The sequence below is a fragment of the Hermetia illucens genome, chromosome 5 (genome assembly GCF_905115235.1).
Source record: "Hermetia illucens chromosome 5, iHerIll2.2.curated.20191125, whole genome shotgun sequence".
In the NCBI taxonomy this organism is placed as follows: Eukaryota; Metazoa; Arthropoda; class Insecta; order Diptera; family Stratiomyidae; genus Hermetia; species Hermetia illucens.
In genome coordinates, this window is record NC_051853.1 from 46,072,888 (window position 1) to 46,095,940 (window position 23,053).

Sequence of the window (23,053 nt, forward strand, 5' to 3'; positions counted from 1 at the left end):
TATCTGAATTTCAATTCCGTCAATCAATGGACTCGAAGCTGTTTATCCTGCCAGCGCTCCCGATATAAAACTGAATCATTGACGACCGATCCCCATGAAAGAGACACAATCACCGTCAGCGGCAGTGGCGTGCCCAGAACTGAGCAATTTCAATATCTCGGGTCAATGCTACCAGCCAATGGAGTTTATGAAATTACTTCACGCATTAACGCAACCTGGATGAAGTTACCCCCCTGGTCGTAAAACCTAAGATTTTTACGAGACGGCCCAGATTCATAAAATATAAGATTTTTAACGCTACGATGCCTAGAACGTGCGATATCGAAGAAAATCTGCAGCTTCAGAGCTCCCCGGAAAATCGAAGAAAATTGAAAATTTCCCCGAACCCCGTGGCGTAAAAATGGGCAAGAATGCAAAATCGTCGAATTGCGGTGGATTACACCTCGTTGGAGAGAGGAGACGTCCCCGATTCAGAAAATGTAAGATTTTTGGCGCCACGACGTCTGGAACGTGAGATATCGCGGAAAATCTGCAGCTTTGGAGCCCCACGGAAAATCAAAGAAAATTGAAAATTTCCACGACCCCCGGGTGGGCGTTCCACAACTCTTGTTCTCTGTGTATCAAAGAACGTCTTAAATCTAAAATTTACCGCCATATTTTGATCACATCCGAAATGAGGATATCCACGATCGATAAGGAGTTGCAACGAACGTGGAAAAATTGCGGGAGAGGCGTCTGTGATGGTATAATCACGAAATTCGCGCTAACGGGATTTTATTTGCCAAGATTGGTCTGAACATCGAGATCGATACTAAGCGACCAAAAGGCCGGTCGAAACAACGGTGGCCTGATACGCTGGATGGGGTTTTGAAAGCCTCGCGATTGCATCCAGATCAGGCATTTGATAGAACCAAATAGCGAAAACGGTCACGACGAGTCGACCCAGCTTGTGAGTGGGACGAAGACTGACGAAAAGGGAGAAGATAAAGATTTAGCAACCTGCTCTCGCGGACGAGGATCCATTTACGATCGTATTGGGTATTTCGGATCACGTTTTTCACCAGGTTCTTCGGCTTCACAGAATAATCCTTTGCAATGAAACACTGTCAGATTTGAAGGTACCTCATGAGAGTAGATTTTCCGGCTTAAAATCATGATTTACCTGGACTTCCTCTTCCCGTAGCTGCTGAACGAATGGGCGTACTATCGGATTGAGTAAGTGAAGATACATTACAAACCCCTTCACAAACATCGCAGGACCCACTATTTTAGAAAATGCCTTATGGAAAATGTCATATTTATTTAGTTAGCTACTCAGTACGTGTCCGAACAGATTTTTTTGATAATATTTTTGCAATGGATTTTTAGTTTGAGATAATTTTTTACGAAAATGTTTATGAGTATGTTATGAAAAGGGTCTAAAACTACAAGTTTTCTCGCAAACTTGAAATTGTCAAATCGCAAATTTTATTTCGACCTGTGACGTGTGTGTTGTTTTTAAAGAAATTTTTTGTGTATGGCACATCGAACGAAATTCAATAAGTCAAAGTTGTCGCTTGGGTACTCTTTTGGTGAGTTTTAATTTGATAATTCCATATTTTATGAGGAGGATTGGGATTGGGAAATGCTATTTCGGAAGGATGCATTTACGATTGTTTGGCTCATGAAAAACTGTGAGGCTGGTTATAGAATTATTGCCACGCTGACCTGTATAGGCTCGGAAATTTGTTCAATACTTGAATCAACAATTATTAGTCATTAATTCATTATTTTAGCCCTTCAGGTGAGTAACGAAATCAACCTAAATGCACGTGCCGATTGGGTTTCGCCGTATCTCAGTATTTCATGACAAACCAAGAGTTCAATGTTCATAAATGCTATACATAATAAATAGGTTGTCATTTTGTTCACGGCCCAAAAAAGCAGAAAAATATACCACCAAGAAGCCCCCGGCATTCTTCTCGACAAACAAGGAAAGGCCCCACACCATGACATTAAATTCGTGGATTAAAATCGAAAATCCATCGCCATTTGATTTGCATGAACAAGCGTTTTGTTTGTTATGGAGTTTGTTAGATTTCCTTTGGGCCTATTTCTCTATTTTTGGAAAACGTTTCAATACTAACGTAAGGAGTCGATTCCTTAGTATAGTGCATGTCGCGGACGAGTAAGATGGATTCGTACTTCAATATTTTTCGTTATTCCTTTGAAAAGAGGATTATTTTGTAAAAGTCATGGAATTTAGCTAGGGAAGTGCGGTGAAATGTTAAAAAAGAATTGTGCGAAAGAAGGACAGTAAAGAATTTGGGATCTGCATTGAATCCATCGGGACAGAATGGATGTACCTGTGGATTATATTATTGGAAGTAAGTTAAATAGGCGCTGCTGGAAATGAATAATTCTATACAATTGGCTGGAGTAACATATTCTACCTTCGTTGGACGATGGAAGTTCTGTTACCCTTAATTTTTCACTTTGGTAACATCAGCTCATGAACGTCAGTCCCTGTCTGCGCTAAAAAGTCGCATAGACACTTCCTTGGTTTCCTCTGCAACTGCACCATCAAATGTATCAGGCCTATTGTGTTACTAAGAACTTAGTGCGGGTAGCCAGTGGTAATTCGTTAGAAGTATTGGATTACTTCGTTTTCCTGCGTTTATCCTAGGTTTCCAGTATAGTATCTAAGGTCTCCTTAGTAGTAGCGGTTTATAAAATCTGCACCTTGCCCAGAACCACATATGTACTTGAATCGTTTTTATCGGGTTTGAGCAACTTGAATGTTGCGAGAAGAGAGCTTCTCTTTAATGCCTCTACTCTGCTTCTGCTTCTTTAAGCTGGTGGTGGATCCGATCTTTGAGCTCCCAAAACTTGGGAAGGTGAAGAAAACATGTTTTGCATCTTTGGCTGTACCTTCACACGTAGGGCATGCACCTTCACACATAGGACAAACGGGCCTTAGTTTCATCGAAACTGAACCTATAGAGGTACTTCCTATACCCACCATGTCCGGTTTAAAACTGAGTCAGAGCGTAATTCCTCAGTATTTCCTGATGTCAAAAGCTAACTCAAAAACCATTTTGGTAACATAAATCCACTGACCAAGCCTTCAGGGAGCGATACTGCCTATTTGATACATAACCGCCATTTATTGGATATAACCGGTTATAGATTATCCTCTGGAGGACCTTGGCTACTGTATTCAGATGATAGATAGGTCTATCGGATGTTGGTTCACCTATCGGCGTACTTGGCTTCAGTGTCAATACAAGCTTTTGTATTTTCCACTCTGCGGGTCCCTTATTTTAGGCAGTCTATGAATACCTATTGTAATTGATCAATACCGGGAGTTGCGGTATTCCGGACCCATTTAATTTCCTCCAGAACTTCGCCTGCGGTTACTGGAGGGATGTCTTCGGTGCTCATTGATGTCGTTGGATGTTGGGGAGACAATATCTCTCACAGCTATTTAGAGCACATAATAGGGGGGGGGGCTTTAAATTTTATTGCCAACATAACCAACTTGGACGTACCTTCCCAAGGATCGGAATCAGCCTCATCACAGAGTTGCTTAAAGCAATACTGTTTACTTTTAATTTAATTCAAGCGACTGACGATTTGAAACGAAATATCGGGATTACCAATTGTTGAGAGTGCAAAATAAAGAAAATTAACTCTGGGGATCTAACTCTAGTCTGTTACGATTGGAGATTTGCGAAAATTCACTACTGGTAAGGCATGTGGATTTACCGTGGTATTACTCTCGGTAAATTCCCTTAAACCAACGTTCGATCGCGTACGTTGCAGTCAGCATGGTTAAGTTGATTAAGTGTCAGCCACTCGATTTCGATGACCCGAGCTAGAGTTTCGGTCGGCATGGATGTTTCTGATTGACTTTGCGCTTGTCCGACCGCTTTAGGCATATCATTTATGCATCGAAACTAAAACCGAGTGTTATACGGAACATAAAGGAGTTAATTGAAGTCAGATATATAAAGAGTGGGCCGTTTGCGGTTTAGAAAATGTTATATCTGTAACGATGCGCGGGAGATAGAATTGAGTAGCTCGGTTATCAGCCGGCGTTCTGCGTACAACATAATTATAAAAATAATGATTTGTGCAGTGTTGTTTCAGGTTTATTCTGTTCTGAATTCAGGCGTCACCTTTACAACAAATGTCAAAACAAAGACCGGCTTTGGAAAGTACTAACTGAAACCTTTTATTTAATACCCCACATAACTATATTTGGTGAAAAAAATGTATACCCCCGCCCTCCCCCATAAGTAATTCCACGTAGAATGATGCTCGATGGCCAATAAGCCATCCCGACCTTAAAATATTGTTGCAAGAAAACTCGCGCATCCAGTGTTTATCAATGGAGAAGCATCAATCGGGTTGTTCCCCGTCGCAGAGTATAAGGGAACCAAATCCAACAAAAGGGATCACGAGAATTTAATCTTCCTCGTCGGAAATCAGAGAACAAAGTGAGGATGAATGATTGAGGACGGAACGGCATACGATTTAGCCGACTACCTCCGGATTCTATCAACGATTGACCTCACCCGTCATTTCATTCCGACGAAGAATTGAATATTCAATTTTTCATTTACTGAAACAGGTAGGGAAGGACACTCCGTAGAAGTTTGGGCGGCAATACCTTTCAGCATATAGCCACAAAGGCTCGTAGATACAGAGACTTCTGGAAGGCTTTCTTGACCTACGAAACGCTAAGTCTCAAAGAGAAACGCAAGAAACGCTCAGCTCTTGTGGTATACTATCGAGGATAGGATAGGAAACTCTACTCTACTAGGTGCGAAGGGAAAATGAGGCATAGGATTACTTACTTCGATGGAAAAAGCGTGAAACCACCTGGAACTTGAAAGATGAAAACAAGTGCACGTGGAACCACAAACAAAACCTTAAAAAGGGCGAGGTGAGGCTGAATTCCTATATTTGGTAATCGAATTAGAAGCTGTTTGCAGAGAAACTGATCTATTTTTTTTCCGCCACAAAAAGATAGCTAGCTCAATTGAAGTAATTGCAGCAGCTTTGCTGATGATGAGCGATCAGGATGGTGGAAGGTAATGATAGCGATGCTAGGCAATCAAGATTAGCATCAGTGCAGAGGCAGGTAGCAACATCAAAAGAGGCTATATCTGATATATTGACTTAAGCATGTAACCAGACGTTGGGGGTCGCATATGCTCATTTTAAACTAAACAATAACGAATTGAAATGAACAGCGGTTTGAGGAAAACTAATCGCATTTTCGCATAGATTTACAATAGCAGATGAAACCTAGGCCCTTCCTCACACTGGAGATGGCACAAAAGACAATACAACCTACTACCAAATGTGAACTGAATGAAAAAATATTGCTCAATCAGGATCGATTGAACTCCTCCACACTCACAAAATCTGGCTTTGAATGATTATTTTTCGTTCTTTTTATTTCAAAGCTGGGCATGGAAGAACACCTATTGGTGGTTACAATATCTTAGGGGAAAAGATATTGACTTAAAAAGGAAAGAGAAGAAACAGAGTGTCATAAGAAAGGTATAAGTATAATAAAAGCAACATCAACATTTTAGTTGAAGAGGTCCAGGCGACCTTCGAAACCAGATAGAACTGTCAAGACGTCCCAAACAGGACTTCTCTGATTTACCCTGTCCTAGATACAGCAGGTAGATTTCTAAGACTAAGACTAACTAATTACTCAGATCTAGTAATGTATTGTGTTATATAGGAGAATAATTATAATCAACATAAGAATTGGTTAAGGTCATCTTTGTGATATTGGTTAAGGTCATCTTTCACATTTCCAAATGAAAGAAAATTGTGCTCTAAATTTAATTTCCTTTCTTTTATTTCATGCAGCCCACGCGCTCACTATATTTGAAATAATTTTATTTATTCTAAACAAAAGAACGACATACATGTGGCCCGCATGGTCATTTGTCTTGTCAGTCCAGTCCCAAATTTTGGTTTTATTTTGTAAACATTGAATTATTTGACAGTTGAAAAATGAACCATTACTTCACGATCCACCAGATAATTTCAATTTTTATCTTTTCTGTTTATTTATCCGGGTAGCTGGATGACAAACATTTTTATTAAAATCATTGAATCCTCTTCACCCGCTGCTGGTCATGCAATTCCTCTACGATTCTACAATTGACGCATCAAGTTGGCTTCGATTTCTTTGGAATCGAAAATATTTTTTTGAAAAACTTAGTTTTTGTGAAAATTTCAGAAGATATTGCCGACAAATATGTTTGACAGTTGCTTCAGCTTTGATATTCAAATGTACACAGATGTTTATTGATTTATTTACTTCACCGTAATATTAAGTGATATCAAATTCAGTTTGTAGATTTGTGGGGCGATTTGGATCCTTAAATTTATTATCTCCTCATTTCAATGATCTCGGAAACTATTTTGACTCTAATTGACGACGTGGGGAAAGACATGGACAAGTTCCTGCATTGTTTTCGTGACTCAATATTTGCCAAGCTTATTTATTTTGCATGGGATTTATTCATTTTACTGCAGAGTGAGTGATTTGATTTTGAAACATGTATTAGAATTCAAGTTTCAACTTTTTGTTCTTCAAAAATTATTGTGGCTGTCACCATCCAAAGGGCTTGCCTGAAAAACACTATTTCCTTTTATAGCTACCTTGATTTTGCTTAAAAAGAATTCTGTCAGCAATTTCTGGTATCTCATTTTGGGAATACATATGGACGCTTCAATAAGGAAATTTTATCTGTGTTGTATCTGGCTTTTAAAGTTGCTGATTCCAACTTTAGTGTAGCACCCTTTCATGTTCAATGTAAAAGTCCTTAAATCCTCGTCTTACATTTAAGTTTTCCAAAAGGAGGAGCATACGGGCATGGCTACGTTAGGTCGCAGTGGTTTTAAGGACCTGACATTTTTTCAAGTGAATCCAGGTTTTTCAATGGAATCCATTCAGAAACACCCGAATTTTTAATGTTCCTTTTTCGAGAAAAACAAATAGTTCTCGCTGCATCTTCTACCTGGTATTCTTTTCGTTCAGATCCACTACAAATAAAAAGACTCCAGTCTGGTCCTTGCTAGTTTTTGGAGCCTTCAGGGTTACAGAACCGGCTCAGGGGGTCACTGCTCACACTTAGAAATGTCATAGCTCCAGGGATATATCGACGCAAATGCAAAAATTTTATTTTTGCAGCAGAGCCGAAATATCGACCCTACGTGTTTACTCTCTTCATCATCTAGATGGTATTAACAAATTGGAGAGATGGAAACTTCTCGTCTTGTTCCTGCTCATCATCATGGACGATTTTGTGGATCGACATTAGACATAGAAATGGTGAGGTACCGGTCTCAGCCAGTGAACTTTGTTGTGGTTGCCATTAACTTCTCATTGGGGCATAGCGCGTCCGCCATGCCTACGCACCATCGTACACGGTCCGCTGAAATGCGCTTCAACTCCTTCCAGATCTTCCCAGAAACCCTACACTGCTCCTCTAGCTTTCTACACTAAGTGTTCCTAGACGAGCCACTCGACGGCCATCTTGGCAGAAAGGGCAATACCCACTGCACGGCGTAGCCAATAATGAAATTAATTGCCCCTCCTTGAAGTGTGACCCTTGCCACTTCCGCCTTCCGATCAACTCGTAACTGGCCTGTGTACCGACCAAGTTATTTGTGCGAAATAGTATCAGGCCAGCATACCCTGATGGTGTCCGGATAGCTGAGTGGTTAGAGCACAAGGCTGTTGTACGAAAGGTCGCGGTTCAAATCTCACTAGTGGCAGTGGGATTTGTATCGTGATTTGACGTCGGATACCAGTCTACTCAGTTGTGAATGAGTACCTGAGTCAAATTAGGGTAATAATCTTGGGCGAGCGCAATGCTGGCCACATTGCCTGCTACAGGCTATCCTGTAGTGTACCGTTACCGTCTTGAATGAAGTGTTCTAACGCACTTCAATGCCCTGATCCAATTGGATTGTTGCGCCAACGATTATTATTATTATTATTATACCCCGATGGCACCTTGCAGACAAATGTTGACGAAGGCTTGGAGCCTTTTAAACATCTGCGATGTCCAGAGACATCCACTTCAGTGCCATTGTCGCCAGAAACTATGACATGGAACGAGATATACAAATTGATCGACGCTTTCGATGCTCCATTAATGCAGATAAGGAGAGTGTGATGACCTGTCAGCCGGATAACTTTGCTTTTTTGTGTTTATCTTCAGTCCTACTTTGCTTGCCTTTCTTTCCAAATACAGAGCAATTTGGCCAAGATCCATGCCTCGATGAGGGAGTAAACAGATGTCATCAGCCAAGGTGTTTCTGGAATTATCTCGTCGTTCATTAAAATCCTTCACGTTCTCCGGACAAGGCAGCACGATGCCCGTGATATTTTGCGTCATCATATGTTGCCCTGAAGCTTTAGTTTCTACGGAATGCCATTTATGCGTAGAGCACGGCAGAAACACTCCCTGCTCATGCTATTGAAACCTTTCCAGAAATCAATGCAGAGCAGGTGAATCGACGATTTCAACTCCGCGCACTGATTCATAGGTTTTTGATGTAGTTAATGCAGGACGACGCAAGGCAGAAAGCAACCTGCTTTCTGTCGATCAAAATTTCTAGGTGTTTCTTGACGCATTGCAGAATTATTTTAACTAATATCTTTGCGACAGCAGGAAGCATCCCCCCAAACGTCGCTCTTAAGACGGAGAGGACTCTGATTGTTCGCATTTCCGTAAGAGTGAAAGTCACAGATCTGCAGAAACTGCAGGTGAAGTGATGAACACTGTGAGGGGAGGGCAGCATCACCATACTGCAGTCCGTATCACCATATTAGAGACGGAGCTTCACCGCATGCCATTCCCTCAAAATCCACGTTGAAGTTTTCCTTCCACCTCTTCAGCCGCTTGTCATCGTGGATGAGGACTCAACATAGGGTCATAGAAAGATTTGGGACCATATGCAAGTTGTTTGGGACCCTGTATAGAGTTCTGGAAACATTGCTATCTGCGGCAGCTTCGGATTCCCTGATCAGCGCAATAACAGGTACCGTTTTGTCACGGTGTGGTTTGGAGTGGTGTTGGAGCACGTCACACCCGCCATCACTCGCAGCGGTCAATCAATCCCTTCTGTTCATAAATCCGGTTCCACCATTCCTGAGTCAGGCAGATCTTATGGCGTCTCTTCGGAATGTGGCTGACGACCTGCTTAGCACTCGAGAAAAGAGCATTTTTTATCTGCCAAACGATCAGCAAGATAGATCTCCCACTGTCGAGCGACAGCTGAATCACACAAGCGGTCGATGTTAAACTTGGAGGGTCGCAGATCCTCAATCTTGCGAGAATTGGTGGACGCAACACGCAAGTGAACGTAAGCAACCATCAGATGGTGATCTCTTTCGAAGCTGATATCAGCGCCTCTCTTGTTACGAACATCCAGGAGATAACCGCTAAATCTACTGCTGATCGCAAAGTGGTCGATCTAATTGTTCATACGATGTCGGTCAGTTGAAATCCAACGGACGAGGCGATGGAAGCTAAAGAAATTCGAAAACTTACCAGTATTATCGTTACGGTTACGAAGGCCGGTTTCCCCATCATATAACAGAGTAAAGTATTGTCAGAGCCAACCTTGGCATTCAGACTCCTCATCACGATCACAATATTAACTTTAGGAAGCCCCTCTCGAATTGCGTGCCATTATTCATATCGGAGTGCCGTTCTCAAGTACTCGAGGAGGGCGATCACACCCGAATTTGCAAGTAACGCATCTGAAGTCACGGAACCTGATCGGAGATTATTTGCTACAGTGGCCTGGTTATTTGGGATTGGCCCCCTTATGGGACTTTCATGGTGGTTTTGGGCTCAAGTATGGAGTTGCGGTTTTCAACTCGGGCGCCGCACTTCTTAGTTGCCGTCGAGATAGGCCTCGATTCCACTGGTATGAATGCTGAGTCTACACTCAGTATAAGCCAGCACCATGGTGCTAGTCAAGGCGCGGCTCTGATTGTGATCGCCAAATCAACTCCCAGGGCTATAAAATATATCGGACATTTCCTTTGGTACGTAGCACTGTGCATTTGTGATACTCCTTAACTTAGACCGGAATCTTCCGGTCAAAATTATGTAAGAAACCGGTACCCAGCTCAAAAGAGAACGCCTTACGGTAGCCGCCAGTAACAATCCGACACTGGATATATCTATGTTTAAGGAGAAAATCTTGAACTGAGGATAACTAGGATTCTTTAGCGTTAATGAAAAAATACCCCAGACGACAAAATTCATGATTATCTGAGTGAAATTACGCGGTATTTATAGCGGTTAATTTACTTGTAATAATAAAAAATTCTTTTTCAATTCGCTGGTGTTATTTGCAAATACCGATATTTCGGGAACTACTTCTTTGACTTGCTAGCACTGATGAAGGGAAAAAGTGATTCCCGAAATATCGGTATTTGCAAGACCAATAAATAACACTAGCGAATAGAAAAGGCAAGTTTTTTTTATTTCAAATAAAATTCATGATGCTCAACCGCTTCGGTCAACCCTGCGTCCTAGAAATTACCGAGAAAACTTGGGAGACCTTCATCTTGTTTTCGATTACCTTTGGTAATCTTTCTCCTGAAGTTGTATTTAAACTTTTGAAATGAATACTAAACAACAACAAACTGTTGTGATTTTATTCTCTCTGAAAAACTACTCAATATGTCAAAAAGAGTGCACAAACCCCGTAGGCCTTTTATATTTATAAACAAGAAAAAACTCTTTAATGTACTCAAAGAGAACTGCAACTGAAAGTGCTCACTACAGTAGTAGACATTCATATACACTTCCAATGCACATACTCGCAATCCTGTTCAAATGTTTTTGGTGTGATTGGATCCTTAAAATTCCTTAGAGAGAAAGGATTTCAACTGAATTGGAACGACAGCTGCCAACACCAATGTTGAAAGAAAACAAACGATAAAAGTCTGTTAGCAGCGGTTTTTCCCATTTGGAGCTTTTGGGCGGGAATTTTAATTTAAGGACGACAGCACTCACTGTACCATTCCCACCTGATTTCACATTTGAAACGAATTCAGAGTGAGAGTGTTTTTGCTGAAGGATTTTTCTGGATTTTGTAACTTTTCCGAAGAGATTGGAATGCAGTATGTTGTTGTATCTCTACCTTCTATCCGCTGTTTCCTTTCCCATGTGAAGTATCTTTTACGATTTGAATGCAATAACTAGAAAATGTGGGAATCAGTTAGAATTTCATCTCTGATAGGACTTGATGCATTCTCTCGTTTCAATGCCGGTGACAATATGGAGAAAGTGGTAAAACCCATAGTTCTCGCGTGATTGATATCGTGGTAAGCTTTATTGAACCCGAAATCTTTTTTCGTTTGCATTAATGACATACGAATGTGGTATACCGCCCGGTAACTATAGATACACGGCTCTAGGCTAAAAATAACAGCAAAGTATAGCCAGAGAAATATGAAGTAGATGCCTTTTTCCAATATTTACATTTAGGGGAAGGGTGGTTGCTACCCCATTCTTTGTGAGTTTCCTTTCCTAAGTAATTTCGAGTGTGTACCGGCTTTCACGGTACTTCAATCTGAACTCTTATATGGATGTATTGGAATTGGAAGGATACAATTTTAGGGTAAAGCACTCAGTTAGTAACCATTTGTGTTACAGCTGGATTGACAGATATTTTTGAACGAAACATAATTGGGAAATAAAAATTTGAGAGAGCTTTGATTCCAAGTAGGGAAGATTGGCTGTGAATGCTTGCTGAAACCTAGTTATGCAGGTAAGTCCAAATTTGCGAAAGTGATGGATAAAACCTGCTTATGTCGCTTGTTAGCTTAATTGTGAGACTAAACGAAAGTGATCACAAGGTGACTTCTTTACAGTCATTTAGAATGTCTGGAAAGGTTGAAATTGAAGCTAACTTCATAGTTCCATTTGAACGGAATTGCTTTAGTATATATATGCCCTCAAAGTTCCGTAGTCTAGAATACTGCTAAACAGATCTCCAATTTTTAAAGCCACAGCTATATGACTTTTGAGTGGTGATCCCTCCCTCTTCGAAAGGTAAACTATCCAAAAGTAAACTATACATCCACCCCACAAATGTATTAGAGGAAGGTCCATACTTTTCCACTCAATAAAACAAAGGTGGCCGTGTTTATGATGCTACGCTTCAGTTCAAGATCTTCTTGACTTGACTGAATTCACGTTGGTCCCCCAGTAATTTAAATTGGTATAGAGCCGCAGATTTTCAAGGTATAATCCAAGAAGACTATATACAGGAGGATCAATTCCAACGTCAAAGGGGCACGGTATTTCATTGTGCAAGCTCTGCCTTTGGTTCCTGCTGGGATGTGCGAAGCTATAAACAGTTGTGCAATATCATTGTTATGACAGATACCGCCACGTGCTCGCAGAAACTCAAAGCCATGTGCTCGCAACCATTTGGGCGCACACCAATGCACTGCATCACAAACACGTCACTAACACCAGCCCTTATGCGTGGAATTTTGGTCACGTAACTCCCATCGTGGCCGATGATATGTAAGGATTTTTCGTCTCCATGGAGTTTCGAAGAATGCGCTGGGAGGTGCATATAGCCTCCTTGGTACAACTACAACCCTGTGCATTTCGGTTCGTTACATCTTCTAAACGTGAAACGATTGGAAAGGAGGAGGCTCAGTGAGAATGAATTTTTCTGAGGGTTCATACCAGCGCTTATCAGCGTTAACTTTATATATTATTACTTTGCATATTATTAACTTATATTATATATTAGCGCTAAAAAATTGGCAGGCACGAGGTGTGCAAGCGGCCCATAACGCAGTATCATATGCAAACATGGAAAGAACTAATATGTAGCGAAGTTAGCGCTCAAGAGTAATTTTATAGGGTATATACGCAACAGCTAATGGACCGAATCGGGTTTGAACTGAACCTTTTTTACCATTGATAGGGCGAGTGCATCTAAGATAAAGTCGAAAGTACTAAACAGCCCTTCCCTCGCATCCCTCAATTTCCGATGCTGCTACTTGTTCGAATTAAAGTTCGGAGAGGAGCATGCCTAAAGATTAACTTTCCAGTGTAAAAAGAGTGTAGGGGTCACTATGGTCTGATAAGCCTATAAATATCTAGACGATCTAGGATTAGAGTAAAATGCTTCTTATATTCGCGTATACACCAGAAAATATGACTTTCGCAGAACGAGCACATTTAATAAATAGATTACATTCTCAGTAAGTAAATGACTGTCAAAAGCATTCTAGATGTTTGATCCTTATAGAAAATGAACAAACTCCAACTTTAACGTTAATTATAAGGAAACAGAAAGGTCGGAAAGCCAATATGATTCAAAATATAAAAATCGGGACCGAAAAACATATAGACAGCACAGAACAGCTATATGTGAAGCAGCATGAAAGCATAGATAGTACCTCGCAAGCAAATTCACTAGGACGTCAACTACAAATACCATGAAATGACTGGTTTGATGACGAATGTTGAGAGTAAGAAAATTGGTAAATTCAGAACAAAAAAAGTAGAGTATAGTGAACGACCGAACCTTGCGATAACACAATGTGTGTTGGGAATCACGGTTTTGGAAACCTTAATGTCACATGGGACATTGTTCCGCCACAGAGGCTGCTATAGAGGATCGGAGGAGGCAACGTACATCAAACTAGATCATTTACATCGCGACCGCATCTATTCAAAGAGGTGGATAGTCTCGATACTCCAGCTTCAACATGGTCTGTTTTCGTTGTTCGCCAATAGGAGTGTCATACCTTTCTGACTGAACGCGACAGATGTCTTAAACAGGTCGCTGTAGAATATCTATAATCATTGGGTTGCCAGCAATCGTGCCTTTTTCTCTGACCCAAGTCAAGTTGTCAGCTATCGTCGAATCGATGAGCGTAAGGAACTGAACGCTCTTATTGCCACCACGATTCGGGACGAAACTAATATGCCTGAACTCCGGTTTCCCAAAAAATCTCGAAAAGTACAGCATACGATACGCCATGGTCTATTATGGCGTTAGTCAGGGAGGCAGAGGCTGCAACAAATTATAATCCACCAAACAGTCTCCTCGTGCGGAAAAGAGGAATGATCGCAGATTCTTCAAAAAGGACACTTGTTTTTAACGCAACAATTAAGGGATATTTCTGTGTTTCTTGCCGTAGCGAAAATAATATCATCCTGCATGCTGGTGTTCGTTTTAGAGTCTCTCTCAACGGATTGTTGTGGTGTTCAGATCGCCGCACAATATGCTTTTTATCGATTTTGAGAAGGTTTTCAACAATGTCAACAGAAAATATGTTTGGAGCGGCTCGAACACGAAGAACATTCCAGAGATCTCATGTACTGCATCGACGAAAATTTTAACGTAAAATGGTGTTCAACCAGGTTGTATTCTGTCGCCGATCTTTTCCTTCTTGTTACCCGCGAAGTTCTTTATGTTGGCTTATCCAGAGGACGAGGAAGGTTTCAATGGACTATTCCCATCAATTGAGTAGATGACATCTGTTTGGCCTCACTTCGAGTATTGGACCTTGGCCAAATGTGTTTGGATTTGGGGGAAGGCTGAAGGTGAATAGGAATGAAACGAAGATTATCAGCCTCACAGGTCATCGTACCCTTCCTGTCTGCAAAAACGGTAATAGCATTCCAGCTTTCGATTATTTTGTATACTTTGGCGCGTCAATAGGGCTAGATCCGCTTTCGCCGTTTTGTCTAAAATCGTGAAATGCAGATACCTCAACACTAACATTAAATTGAGTTTGCCCTACGCAACGTTTTATATGTGCTGCTATCACTGAAAAGCTCTAAGTCTTCGTTCCCGTCTCCGCTCTGTCAACGGGATATTCTGGTCCGGCACGATCTGGGACGAAAAACTTCGTCGGTGTACTGCCCAGGTATCGGTGGATATGTTGGTTAGAAAGTGAAATTGTTATTGGGTAGGTCACATTTCAACGAAGTGCGAGAAGTACTGGCCATTCCATGCAATGGACGCACGACGCGGTACAGTAGAGGGGAAAGGTAGGCTCCTCGGGGAAACTAGTATGCATTTTACCAAATCGGCAATGATGGTGCGTGGATGTAGATGTCATGATGTGCGTGCTCTATTTAGGAAATGATGACATCCATATATATATAAACTAAATAACCAGCTTATAATGCGGAACGAAAATATGATTCCAAAATGTTGCATACTGAATCGTTTGTGAGAGAGATAAACAAGCGGAAGAAAGATCCATCGTTAATCATCCCGCCAAGACTAGGAAAAGCTGGGTGTGACGGATCCCTTAAGGACTGAACAGAAGTTATATAACATGAGTGCTTGCTGCTAACTTAACCTAAACAGTATACTGTTTGGTAGGAGTAAAAGTATTTTTCTGTCTTCCATTTAACGCCTTCTCTGGTTCGTGGTGCTCCGTTAGCGTAGAACCGATTCCACAAACTTGCATCAAGCCAATTCCACCCACGTCTCTAGCTTCCCTTTCTTCCGCTTGTTCCGTTAAAGCTGTAGGAGAAGTTATTAATAAGTAGGATTTGTTTTGTAGACCCTTCATCAGGGTGAGCCCCGATACGGGAGTTCCACCATTGTATGCAATATTCCCGACGCATAGTTCCATTGTGGAGAAGCGCACCGAAGAGGTTCCAATTTGATCAATTTTATATGACTTGAAGACCATTATTGTTCATTCGCTCTCGAGGAAAAAGTGGAGAATCATATGTTGAAATTCTAGGAAAAAGTAGAGAATCATATGTTGACTTTCAAGGAAAAAGTGGAGAGTCATGTTGACTGCCCTTGAGAATCTTCAGACTCTTTTGGTCCACTTCGAACACCAAGCTGAAACCCTCCACATTTATGGATTTGTTCTTCAGGAGATGAGCCTGCTTACCGGTTCTCCTTCGAGTGCTAGGTACCTAGCATCCAACATGTTCCGTCCTGCATAGCTCGGTATTCACAATGGTGAATTAGGCTGACTACCAGAGGTCAAAGCTGGGAGCTAGTTTAAGGCAATCTCATCAGTGCATTCCAATAATCCCTGCAAGAAATAAGGCTTCAGCTTTCTGGGTACGTTCTCGTTTTCCCGTCTTCGTGTTTCTATTTCTTTGGTAGGGACCAGGTTTGTTGAGGTCTCTTTCACTGATTTGATCACTTCCTGACACACCGATTCTACTCCCCGCGGAAAGCGTGTTTGCAGGCCCTAGTGCGGAGTAAAATAAAGCGTCGCTGACCACAGATGTGTTGTTTATACGCTTCCCGTGCGTATTATTGCCAACCGAAGAGGCTACTGCGTATAGTGTGGGTCTCACTGGGGTTACCATTTTGTCAATCATCTTCCGTGGAAAATTAGGCGTTTTTGCGTTCGATTTCTGCCACTGAGTCTTTCAATGTAGACAACCGGATCAAAAATGACAACACGATCTTTTGAGTAACGTAAAGGACATGACCATCGACGCATTGGAGGACTTTTTGAAACTGTGGTTGCGCGAGATTTCGGTATGTCCACAACGTTTTCAATTGACGTGGAGTATTGAATAATTCTGAGTGGATATAACTATGGTGAGGAGAGATGTTATTGCATTACTGCCGACTATCTAAAAAGATAAGGATAAGTTTGTAGAGGTGGGATAGCAGTTATGGATTTGGGGAAGGATCGATTCTAGGACGAGGGGAGCGTGCTCAACCTAATGTTCATTAGATGTATTGGCAAACTACTCGGATGTATGCTAGTGTTAAATCTGACATCAACAGGGTTCGGTCAAGATGTCCTTACAAAGAGGTAGAACAACAAAATAATTTTTTTCTTGTGGGGATAATCCCAAGCGTTTCTCTAAAAAGTAAGATATTAGAAGATCCTCAAAATGGGCACCTGATTAGGCGATGAACTCGTCGTTCATTGGCACAAGACGACAGAAATGGTTGAGCATCAACTGTTTAGTAATATGAAGGGGATTTCATTGTTTAAAATTGCTGCAAAGTCATCTGTGGCATTCTCTCGTCATGTCTTATAACAATATGTGGTGGTGGATTAATAAGGTTTTGTTTGAATTGAGCTTCTTAATATCATACTGGGTTGGGGAAAAAGAAATGTCGTATTTTGTCAATAGATGGCGACACTTAAACATATTTTGTGTTGTACTTATCGCATCGGGTCATACTATACGGCGATTTGAAGTTTCAGTCTCAAGTTATGGCGCGTCAAAAGATTGAGTCCACCAAGGAAGAAATTACTACCTGAAAAGTAAAAATGCAATCAATAAAATCGTCGAAATCATCCAAGAAGATCGGCATGTGAGCATTCGCTCGATTGGCCAGGAACTGGGTATAGACCAGAAAATCGTTTGGAACCATTTGCAGAAGATGGGATTCCAAAAAAAAATGGATGTTTGGGTGCCACACGAGTTGACACAAAAAAATTTCTTGGACCGAATCAACGTCTGCGACGCACTGCTGAAACGGAACGAATTCGACCCAATTTTGAAGCGGATAGTAACTGGTGATGAAAAGTGGATTCCGTAAGCCAACTTCAAGCGAAAAAGATCGTGGACGAAGCGCGGCGAGCCGGCCCAAACCATCGCCAAGCCCGGATTGATGGCCAGGAAGGTTTTGCTGTGTGTTTGATGGGATTGGAAGGGAATCATCCACTATGAGCTGCTCAACTACAACTACTAACAACAACAGAATTGGTCAATAGGAATGGTGTTCTGTTCCACCAGGACAATGCTCGGCCTCACACATCTTTGATGACCCGCCAAAAGCTACGGGAGCTGGGATGGGATGTCCAATCGCACTCACCGTATAGTCCTGACCTGGCACCAAGTGATTACCATCTCTTCCGGTCCATGCAAAACGCTCTTGGTGCTACTAAGTTGGCCTCAAAAAAGGCTTGCGAAAACTGGCTGTCTGAGTCTAAGGAGGGGGGGGGGGTTTATTAGGGGGGGGGGGGGGGGGGGGGATAATGAAGTTGCCTTCTAAATGGCAACAAGTTAGCGAACAAAACGGCGCATATTTGACCTAAATCGAATAATTCTAAGTATGTAAAATAAAGCGTCAAATTTCGATCACAAATACGACGTTTCTTTTTCCTCCACCCAATATATTGGAGAGAAATAGGGAGATAAGTTCGCGGTTTTTTCGGCTCGATTATGGTGACGATTGTGGGAAGTGCAGTGATGGGCTTGTATGAAAGATTTTGCAAGCGTGATCACTTTCTCAGGAGGGGATAGTAAGAATATTTTCAAGGATTTATCTTTCCAGGCTATGGATTTCCTTACGAAAAAAGAGAACTGGGGGGAGGGGAAGCGTATAGAGAGTTTTTTCCTTTTTAGTATTCCTTCTCTATTCATATTTTCCATGATACTGTGGGTTAACTTCTTTGTCATTATCTTTGATGCAGTATAATTAGTATTGATAAGTCTACATTAGTATTCGCTACAAACTTCCCGAATTGTTTCGATACATTTCTGAATTGTCTGATCAATGGTATCGTTGGATAGATTGTTTCCTGTAGGAGGCTAGATGGTTAGAATTTGATTCCCAAGGCTTTTCTGGAACTGAAGGAGATATTGAGTTTTAAGCCTTATCAGCAAAATTTGTATCGAGGGTGATCACATTGTGGTCACTGGGGTTGCAGCCTTTTCAAGGAGACGGCAGGGATTTCAATTGAGAACACTGGTGATATTACCATTGGTGAAAATGTGGTCCTTCAGGAGTGATATTTTCCTATATTCAAGGTGGGAACATCTTGACTAAAAGGGGATAAATTAATGCTTAGGTTTATGGGTGAGCATCATCACAAGCATTCCATTCCTATTGATCATGCCCTAAACCAGGAATAGTGCCTACTTTTAAATTTTCGTGATTTAAATTGGGGAAAATTGGGCTTGTGTGTATAGTATCATTTGGTCTCATACCGAAGCACTATGTACAGTTTATGTTTGTCAAGAATTAGTTCGAACTCAACTCATATCATCGCGTTGGAGATTTATAAAAATACTTATGACTTCCTGGTGGGTTGGGGGTTTGTCTTTTGGAATGCGGCAGATTATTTAGTAGTAGTTAGTTCTTCTCGTGGTCGCTTTTGTGTGAGGTGTATGCATGAATTAAAGCAGGAACTCATATTCTAGCATCTACCCTCCTGCTCTCGTAATAAAAGTTCGGAAAATTTCTTCAATTGGCGATCCGGCTTCTTAAAACATCTATGTGCACCATTGGACCAAGTCACATTTAACGCATAGGTGCTGACAGACCCGTGCACCAAAAATTTAGAAGACATTTTCCTCGCAATTGGTGCGAAAAGGCATATTTCATAAAAAAAATTGTTAAGGAATCTTTCTCTGCCTTGTCTGTCGTTCGCAAGGCATGAAAGAACCACAAAAGTTATGGAGAATTCATTGAGCCGTTTATACTTTTTTCAAGCAGAGTTCAAATAAAGAAGCACAACCATTATTCTTATAAAAAGCTCTCATTAGCCTTATTGAGAGTGGACTGTAGTCGCTATTAGCAATATAAACAGGCAAATTTTGGATTACCTATTCAGGTTAGGAGGAAATTCATTAAAAGCAGCTTCCATCTCATACCTTAGGTCAGCCTCATCTACTTATGAGATTGTAATTTCGTTTCTGCTTCCTTTGTGGAATCGATTGGAGGTTCATTCATAGTGGATTTTCCACCAAACCTCTAGCTAATGCTCATGTGTTTGTACAGAAATAAGTTACGAAGATAGCGTTGCTGTTTGTTTACGCCTACATAAATTGGATTCCTTTACGCTATTTTGCTTCTACAGTGAATGAAGTGGTTTGATATCCAATGAATATTTTTAAAGATGGTGTAAAGCATCGGGCTCGGTATTCTAATTGTAGTACGACTCGGAATCAAAACCGAAATGAACGTTATACGTACCTAAATATAAACAAATCCTTTGAGCCCCGAATTGGTTCGCTTACCCTAAACAAAGAGTCCTTACACTTTCCACAATTCCATCACCCTGAGTGCCACCCCGTCGCAAATTGCTTTGTCTAAAACAGGGTGGCGGGTTGCTTTTAATACATCGTCAAGTTGTTTGAAATGACAAAGGTAGCAGGTAGTCATTGGATTTTCGTGAAAAGTTAGGACTAACATTTACAAATTCAAGCAACTCCAATCAGTATGCAGAACTCCGCCTATTCCGGTCGGTTAGGAAATCAGAAGTTTGGATTTTCCGCTTTGAAATGAGAAGAGTGAATAAATGTTGTGATTTTCCTAAGTGGTGCAACCAAGCCAAATGCAAATAGTTTACCTAAAACGGGATGTACACGTGTTTGGACTCAATTCTAAATTTGCGGTGCTCTTGCAGGACAGCGGAACAATAGTGAAGTTACGAAGCCATAATGGATTGGAGCGAGCGAGTGCAGCACCTGCAGGCTCAATTGTTTCCCATTTGCACTATAACTGCACAAGGTAATTCGATTAATCTCAGGACTTTTCGTTCAATCCCGATTACCTGTTATCGATAGTGCTACGTTAGTTTCAGTGTGATCCTGTGGGGAGTCCAAACTGAACCCGACTCACTGTGCACGCGGTTTCGATTGCTTGTTTGTTCAATGAACAAATCAGAGACGTCCTAGTCTACAGGATAAATTTCGTAGGTGTCATGCAGGGGGGAAGTACCGGGAGCGGATTTTGTATTGGAATGGAATTAATAAGCTTAATGACTTATCGGGTAAATGCATGCTACTTACGTTTGGATCGATGTTTGCTCCTATTTTTATAGCAGCCGACTTAGAACTTCTTTATGGTTATTTTAATTAGTGCCTGGAAGAAAAATACAAAACGGTTACATACTTTGGTGAAAATTTATGCAGTAAATGGTATACATTCCGTGAATATACTTCCATTTAGAAAATGAGACTTTGATATTGATTCATGACATGGTATGCATGGCAAATGAATATTTCTACAAGTTGATGGCTTGAAGGGAAAACTGTCGAAAGTAGGACAATATTTCTTGATAGGAGCACATGTACATGTGAATCAAAAATCCACATGGCCGACAGACGAGTAGTAAAGTCACGGTTTCTGTAGCATATGGCAGAAAACATGCATGAAGAGAGATGTAAAATGATTTCGATTTGGAACTGAGTCGATAATAGTGTTAACAAACTAGGAGCCAAAAAGTTTGGGAATTTAATCCAGTAATTTTCGGGTAATCACTTAAAACGTTTTCCAAACTAATTTTTTCTAAGAATTACTTTACTCTCTTTATGTTAACTTTCCTCTGATCTTATATTGTAATACAAATTTTGGAAATGCCGACCAGGAACTTATTTTTGCTACCGACTTTTCCTCAGAAATCACTGGCATTGTTTAGAACATTGTGACCAAATGACAACTTACAACCATCTATAGCACATTCCACGGGGTGGCCTTTGGGCTTTAAACATCTATAGCTAATTCTAAAGGGTGACTTTTAAGCTTCATCAAAGTAATTGTTCAATTTGTACCTCTCCTTCAGGGTTTTTTTTGAGAGCCCATTTGATGGTAAATTCCAACGAATCTAAGATTTTATCTTCCATAGGGCTCCTTTGCCTCTCATAAGGAGTATGATTAACGGAGGTCAAGCAGGATCCGATTCCTCAGTTGCTTGCTTTCAAGGATTAGCTTGTTTTTTTTTGGAGGATCTCCAAAGATATCTATTCATTCGTATTACATAGGCATACACTGATTGCCCAGCGGAAGCAAGCTGAAGCAATGACTGTGAGAATTTCAGTGCTAACCTTCATAACATCGTATATATTCTTGAGATTATTAGGTACTGTAATATATGCTACTATGCTGATGAGTAGCTTCCCAGAGACACAAAATCAAGGTTAGCTGTATGGTTTGCCTAGTCATTTTCATAAATGGTTCCCATTAGTCTTTATATGGGGCATAGCGCATCAAACACAGCTACACGCTGCTGGTTCCTGACAGCATGCGCCAACTCTTCTCATGATTTTCCGAAAAGCTTGCACTGGTCCTTATTCTGAGGTAGTGGATATCATTCCATGGCATAAGCGATAATGAAGTTATAGCTCTTTCTCAAAAAGTGGCCTACTCGCTGGCAATTCCGTCTTTTCATCAACACGTCCACAGAAATCTAACCCGTTCGCTGGCGACATTATTCATTTATTTTTACGCCAGGCTAGAATGTACCGACGGCACGGGGAAGACATGTGTTGATAAAAGTTTGAAGCTTCCGAATAGCACGGGGTTTACTTTCTATGTGCTGCTTCTATATCATCATCAACGGTGCAACAACCGGTATCCGGTCTAAACCTACCTTAGTAAGGAACTCGAGGCATCCCGGTTGTGCGGCGAGATCCACCAATTCGATATCCCAAAAACTTGTCTGGTATCCGGACCTTTCGCCATCGCTCCATCTCAGGCGACGTCTGCTTCGTCTTCTTTTTCTACCATAGATATTGCCCTTGTAAACTTTTCGGGCTGGATCATCCTCAATCATGCGGATTAGATGACCCGTCCACCGCAATCTGTTGAGCTGGATTTTGTCCACAACCCAGGCGGTCGTGGTATCGCTCCTAGATTTCGTCGTTACGTAGGCTACGGAATCGTCCATCCGTACGTAGGGGGCCAAAAGAAATGCCTGAGGAACTGCCACTCTTCTCCGCTTTGAAGTGGTAAAACTATTAAATGAAAAAGTTTTCGGTTTTACTATAGATTTATTCTGGATTTTTAAAAAATGGCAAAATGGGAAGCAACATGCTTTACTTTTTTTTTGGTTTACGACTCTTTTTCTTGGGCTTAGTCCCCAAGTGAGTCGGTTACGCTGCTCTCAAGACAGAGATGCGTCTCTATCTCGGTACGAAATGGTAAGCCGACTTCGCCTTTCAATTTTTGATTGCTTGGGTGCAAAGTTCGAAAACATGGGCCATGGATGAACAATGTGAGAGCAACTAGTTTTCCATAGGTTCTGGTCCTACATCACTTGAATGCGAATTTAGGACCTCTCAAAAAAAGTAACAAC

General features: G+C 41.2%; 2 protein-coding genes across 9 annotated transcripts in view; one reads left to right on the forward strand and one right to left on the reverse strand.

The window, feature by feature from the left end:
• The window catches only part of LOC119656544 (glutamine-dependent NAD(+) synthetase), a 222,357-nt gene that overhangs the window by 25,025 nt on the left and 174,279 nt on the right, over positions 1–23,053 (reverse strand). For all 3 annotated transcript variants that reach the window (XM_038062901.1, XM_038062902.1, XM_038062904.1), the window contains one exon: positions 20,769–20,841. The gene's annotated coding sequence lies outside the window, so the exon portion shown is untranslated. The remainder of the gene's footprint in view (positions 1–20,768; positions 20,842–23,053) is intronic.
• Positions 1,308–23,053, forward strand: part of LOC119656542 (cytosolic carboxypeptidase Nna1) — a 183,480-nt gene continuing 161,734 nt past the window's right edge. For 3 of the 6 annotated variants that reach the window (XM_038062895.1, XM_038062899.1, XM_038062900.1), the window contains exon 1: positions 6,250–6,550. In XM_038062895.1, the coding sequence (XP_037918823.1) occupies positions 6,418–6,550 (133 nt within the window). In that variant the 5' untranslated portion in view covers positions 6,250–6,417. Of the gene's footprint in view, positions 1,572–6,167; positions 6,551–20,176; positions 20,488–23,053 lie in introns of those variants that run through there. The other 3 variants (XM_038062896.1, XM_038062898.1, XM_038062897.1) reach the window with 3 other exon arrangements.